A 6829-nucleotide genomic window follows, 5' to 3' on the forward strand; every position below is an offset into this window, starting at 1 on the left:
TTGGACTCATTTGGGATGACATTTGGGAGTCGGTGAGCAAATCAGGTAAACATAAATGCATATTATAAGACAACAAAAGTGTTTTTTGTCATTGCATGCATGTAAAACTGTTGTTGGGGACTCCCAAAACAATATTAGGAACATTTTAAATGCCATAATAGGTGCCCTTTAAAGCATAATGCAGTTTTAGATACCAGGAGGACTATTGTTTTTTTTTTTGTTTTTTTTACATATTTATTGATCTGCATTGCATTCAAATCAGAGGAGGACCAATAAATTCAAACTCAGACTGACATTTATCTTGTTATATACAGTACATCTAGTCACCAGTGAATGCTTCCCCAATCATTGCACTCAACCCATGAGGATATAACTCCACTTTTCAAATGTTTAGACCAGGTATTTTTGAGTAATTAAACTCTTGGCTGGAAAGAAATATTGCTTTAATTAATTAAAACATGAAACAGTTGCTTAAATATTTTGATTAAGCAGAAACACTGAAGAAACATTTTAAAAAAATTTAAATACATTTTAAAATAATTGTCAAGTTCAACTATGTTAGTTTTCTAGGGTTGAAAATTACCAAAAGGAATAGATTTCTGTCTTACAACACCCAATTCCTTAGGGAAAGATATCTTTAGCATTCCAAGGCTACAGAGGCTGTGGTGTTTGTTTACTGGGGGTCTGCAAATGGTCACAACTCTGGTACAGTGTGATCTGTTGACCTGTCAGTTTAAATGTATCAGGTCTGGTTCTGGTCACTTGGTCAAGGACAGGATAAAAGAGGATAGTAACTTGTCCTCTTCCTCTTTTTCACTAGCTCACTTTTTTCTCTGCTCTTGGGCAGCTGGATTCTCCATACATTCAAGCGCTACATATTGTTTTGCAATCAGGTCATAATAAGGCTTTAAACAATGCTCTCCAACATATTTTGGCATTCTAACTGCACTGATTTGCAGTGTTTGTAGAAGTAGCAGAAGGTGGTAATAGTCAAGAAATGCAGTTTTACATCAAAATGCTGTTAAACTTGCTTCAGTCACTTCCGCATTCCTACAGCTGATCCACTGAAGTGAAAACCCACCATACAGTTTAGTTGATTTATAAAAACTGACTACATTCCATTGACAACAATACAGATGGAACTTAGATAACTGTACTAATCAGAGCCGAATGTGATGATCAGGGACTAAAAATGAAATGTTTTTAATTTTGGTTCGTTCTGAGCAGAAACAGTATTTTTTCGTTCTGGTTCCAGCTTTCTGCTGCCTCCTTTCCAATTGGTAACCGGATAGAACAAAATTAAAAAACGGTTAATTACGTTCTTTTTTATAAATGACAGTACTCTGTGCTAAGGGTGGGTGATGTACCAGTTGTAGTGTTCTTACAAGAAATAACGGGGACCTGCTCTGAAAAATCACCCACAAAATAAGACAAACGAAAACCAGGAATGAACTACTGAACATTCAGCAGCACCTACCAGACAATCTTTTCCCAGTTTGTGACTATTCTGATATTTTGCTGGACATTTAGTCGCAGGCGCAGCTATGGTGTTCAAGCATGCTATGAAACGCAAGAGAGTGAAGTGAGTCAGTGCGTTGGTCAAGCTAAGGCAGCACGGTTTTCGAACAGCGGTGCCGAGTATTCATCTAGAGAATCTCAGCTCTCTTCCTAACAAAACCAACAAACTACATCTCCTCACCTGTACAAACAAGGACTTTTCAAACTCTGCTGCCTTGTGCTTCACAGAAACCTGGCTGAATGAAGCTATTCCAGACAGTGCATTACATCTGCCGGGCTTCCAGCCAGAGGGGTTACCAGGATATCATGTTTGGGGGGGGGGGCAACATAAACAATTGAAAAAATTGGCGCAAAATTAAGCTATACTACACACAATCTGTTTTAGTGCATATCTTTTTCTAAGCCAGGTACCCAGAGATAGGCACAGGGCCCCTATTAGACTATAGGGCTTAAACTGGATTTTTGTTGTGTCGGACCTCACTCATCTGCTAGCGATGGAAAAATATGCACAAAACAATCCACTTTTAAATTGTAATTTATCATCAGATGCAGAGGCGTTTCCAGCATTGAAGGACATCCGGGACTTAGCCCAGACAATTTTATTTTCACACTAGCAACCACTTCCCTGTAGTCCAAAGCTGGTGAGAGGGTATTCTTTGAGTTTTGCTCTGGCTGGGCCTGTTTCTACAGTTCCTAAATCTTCCACTCTAGTACTATCCTCAACATCCTCTCTCCTCCCTGAATCATCTGTGATGCAAAAGAACAGATACAGCACATAACTTATTGCAAATCAGCTTCAAACAACTAATTCATCAAGTGCTACATATGTCAAATTGTAGACCAATACCATTGAAGAAAATGTATTGGGAAGAGCAGATCAGTGGGATTGCCCTAATATCTATCATGATTCTTGAATTTTCATGTACATTAACATAAAGTTATCACAAAAGAGTTATATTATAGTGAGTAAAGTGAGGTAAAAAAATATTGACTATAAATAATTTATATTTTTTGACATAAATAGTCAAAATGATGTATAAGATCCTAAGTTAAAGCAATACATGAATGACTTTAGTCTAAGTTCATTGACACACCATGGCATCGAACTGTATATAATTCTCATCATCTCTATGAGAATAATACATCTGTCAAAATCCTTTCATTAGGATCATTGAGATAAACAATGTTTCACTTTTAACTTTCTCTAAATTAAAGTGACTTATTGTTACCAGTTTCCATGCCTGATTCTGGTACAGCTGCTGCTGCTCCTCAGTCTGTAGCTCATCTTTGCTACACTCTACAAAACCATTTAATCAAATCAAAGTGCATATTTCCTACAAACTAATATCACAAAACAAGTCACACATACATTTTATGTTAATGCTTATTGGTTATCCTTAGCGAAAACAACACCTGATAAACAAGAAAAGTACGCTTTGAACGGGGCTCGAACCGCGGTGTCCGTGAGAGGCGACTGCGTTAACTCGGAGCTACCAAGTTGCATCAATCTAAACAAGTAGGTTAGAGGCTACAACTCTTGAGGTTTAGCCTACTGTGGGTGAAAGCCAGCTAGATGATGATCTTAAGACTTTAAGGACAAAAACAAATGTGAATTCTTACCCACTGACTTCTTTCGGAAAAATCCCCAAAGCCTCATTTGCTTAATTTTTGCTGTCTTTCCTGCTAATTGCCGTTAACTCGCCACTAAGTAACGTTAGTTGATGTCAACGACTGTGCAAGCTCCTCCTCTACCTGCTGCATATTCAACAGAGAGGAAGAAACGGAGTCGCCCATAGGCTACTGACAGCAAAGGAACTTATTCTATAGGCTAGATTATGCCTATGTCTATTTTTACAGGCTGTATGCAGTATGTGCAAAGCCAAAGCACAATGAAATAAGGCAACTTATGATTTCGGGGGTTTACATAGGCTTTTGTCCGGTTTCATATTTGTCAGTAAACTATTCAAAATATATTCGGGGCTACACTCAAAACAACAGATGGACAGATTATTTCTCAAATTCTCAGGGGAGGCAGAGCTTATCCTAGGGGAGGCACTGCCTTCCCCAGCCTCCCCCTAGACATGCCCCTGCTTCCAGATGTTCAGAGCGGATCGCATTGTACAAGATTGTACAAGGAGCACTCTTTATCAACTGTAACCCTTTCTACATGCCACGGCAGTTTTTCTTGTTTATTATGGTGAGTGTTTACATTCCTCTACAAGCATTTGTGAGCGCAGCGCTGAATCAACCAGCTGATCAGGTCACAGACACAGAACAGCAATACTCACTTATTATTATTCTCAGTGATTTTAACAGTCAACCTCACACGTGAACTGCCAAAATACAGACAGCACATTACATGCCCAACCAGAGACAATGTATACTGGATCACTGCAACACAACATTAAAGGATGCATAACGCTCTATCCCTGGAACAGCTTTGGGACTCTCTGGTCACTGTCTGGTTCATCTTCTTCCGACCTACAGGCATAAACATAAATCAGCTAAACCTGTAGTAAATACTGTAAAAATATGGACCAATGAAGCAGAGCTGTAACTACAAACCTGCTTTGACAGCACTGATTGGAGTATTTCTGAAGCTGCAGACGCCAATCTGGATGAGCTCACAGATACTGTGACATCATATATCAGTTTCTGTGAGTATATCTGCATTCCTACTAGGACTTATGACGTGAAACGTGAAAAACCATGGTTTACAGCAAAACTCAGGCAGTGTCATCTGGCCAAAAAGTATCCTTACAGAGGTGGGGATAAAATCTTGTATAATCAGAGCAAAACACACTGACAAAGGAGATGAGTGTGGCTAAAAGAAGCTACTCTGAGAAGCTGAAAAACAAGTTTTCAGCAAATGACCCTGCATCAGTGTGGAGAGGCCCGAAAGACATGTCTAACTAGAAAATACATTACCCCAACAATGTAGGGAATCAACAACTGGTGACGACCTGTATGTGTTTTACTGTGGATTTGAAAATCCCAGTCTCACACCCCACCCCCTTTCTGACCTTCACTTCACACAAACACTAACACCTCCTGCAACCACCCTCCTCCTGTATTCTTAACATTAAATATATCCCAAAAAAGTTTTTAAAATGCATCTGACCATCAAAAATCAATTAAAGGCCAAGATCTCTCTCCTGCATGCATGCTTGTTTTTGGACTGGGGAGGAAGTTTTCAGTTAAGAAATGTCATTGTATATCAAGCTCTTTTTTTTTTTTTCTTTAAAATATGACTGCTTTAAAAAGTATTTCATCAAAGTAAAACTTTATAGAATACAGAGTAAATATGTTTTAGTTTTGTTAAAAGAGGAAGTTTTTCAGTGATTAATTTATATATAGGCAACAGGAGGTCAGAATGGGAGGCTTTACACATACTTTCTTTCTTTAAGTAGTCTTTCTATACAGTATGTGTTCAGAAGTATAGTACGCTAGGACAGATTTAATTCTTATCAGTTAACATAATGTTTTTGTTCTCTAGTTTGTAGTAAATACATTAAACCGATGTAACAGTACGGAACCTCATAATAAATGACAGGCAGCACATACTATACAGTACAGTGGCCTACTCTGAAGAGCCAGGAGACGACAGGTCTTCACTTAATGACAGTTCAAGTAGACTTTATACAAGGTGACAGGTTTCGTTCTCTATGAGTTCAAATCATACGCTATAACTTTATCTCACGCGCAATAATGACCATTCCAACCATCTAACTGCATTCCAACAGCATTAACTTCCCCGCTAAATAAGTGCGCTGTTGCAGTCTGAAGACGGCCACTCAGAAAGGATGGCGTCAAGGTAATTTGAGGGTAACGGGGTACATTGACAATCCGCGCCCCAAAGGAAACCATATTTTGCACATTAATACTATAACACACACTAACATAAAAGGATGATAGCTCTCATTTCGGAACAAATGCATGACATGTCGTGCACCTTCTTGCTGCATTAGTGTAATTTATATTTAATTATGTTGTCCTATTTCTATCTTTATTTTTGACCATCTCTCGCTCTCTCACAGTCACAAAGACACCCATTCCAAAAGGATTCATCTACAAAGACATCCCTAAAATGCTACTGTACCGGCAAGCAGACAATTATATGACGCGGATAATTAACGAAAGATGCGAGCTGGGAATACTGCTACTGCACGTGCCTGGAACACTGCTGCACACAACACTTACTATAACATTAAACGTTCACGCGCAGAGCACATATCAAGGTAATATCTTACAGTAATCTGTCAGAGGCACCAGTCTTGGCTGACATGAAATAAACAGGAAATGTCCGCTTTTAATGGGACGCAATTATAGACCGAATGTACAGGGTCGATTAAATACTGTGTGACCAAGGCGAGAGGGAACACGCAGTACTATTGATCCGGCCGGTGCGTTTGCACCAATGGGGCGCCCGGATGGGTTTGTATTCAACAGCAATTACATTTCTTAAAAGGCAATCTCATTAAGATGGATGTTTCTGACAAATTAGATGAAAAGATATTCAACAGCACAGCGTAGACTGTTGCCTAAGAGCAGATATCCTATTCTAAGTTACTAACTTGTCGTTCAGTACTCAATACATAGAGAAGTATGCATCAGTTTAGCTACCTGATAGCTCAGCATGCTTTCCTGGTAGCTGTTTTCCGCAGGCATGGTTAATTCAGGCTGTGAGATTCAGTCGTTAAGCAGAGTCAAAGGTGCGTCGATGGCAGCAAGGCAGGTTCTACAGAAACAGAGTGACGCGGCTCAGATTATTAGTTCCCAGTGAGAAGATCACTTAATGTATTTAATCCCGTCCTAAACAAACGCTAGGACATATACGGACTATCACACTGACTGTACTTTGATGCTGTTGTTAGGCGCGCGCTCTCCAGAACTTAGGAAGTGGTACAGACAGAGCATCATATGTCTTCCAGCCAATCAGAGAGCTCGAACTGAGACCGTTGCTGAAGTTGTAATCGATTGATGCTGTTCAGCGCCTACAGGAAAGCTCCAGAAATAGTTTAAAGAGGTTCATGGAACGTTAGTGTGAATACTCAAACATCTCCGTGCAAGTCTAAGATCCTGGTTTATACTGAGATTAAACACTCCAGAGGAAAGTGATTTAGTGATCACTTCATATTTTAGAATAAATGTCATCAAAACTATGGAATAACATAAATGGAACTATGGGAATTATGTTGTGACTAAACTAAATCCAAAATAAATCAAAACTGTGTTATATTTTAGCATCTAGTCACCCTTTGCCTAGAATTTGCAGACATGTACTCTTGACATTTTCTCAACCAACTTCTTG

General features: G+C 39.2%; 1 protein-coding gene across 1 annotated transcript in view; it reads right to left on the reverse strand.

Moving 5' to 3' along the window:
* The window catches only part of LOC127646173 (electroneutral sodium bicarbonate exchanger 1-like), a 54696-nt gene extending 48344 nt beyond the window's left edge, over positions 1–6352 (reverse strand). The window contains exon 1 of the mRNA XM_052129655.1: positions 6142–6352. Coding sequence (XP_051985615.1) covers positions 6142–6186 — 45 coding nt within the window. The 5' untranslated portion in view covers positions 6187–6352. The remainder of the gene's footprint in view (positions 1–6141) is intronic.
* Positions 6353–6829: the final 477 nt, after the last annotated feature.

This window comes from Xyrauchen texanus, chromosome 7 (assembly GCF_025860055.1).
Source record: "Xyrauchen texanus isolate HMW12.3.18 chromosome 7, RBS_HiC_50CHRs, whole genome shotgun sequence".
NCBI classification, from domain to species: Eukaryota; Metazoa; Chordata; class Actinopteri; order Cypriniformes; family Catostomidae; genus Xyrauchen; species Xyrauchen texanus.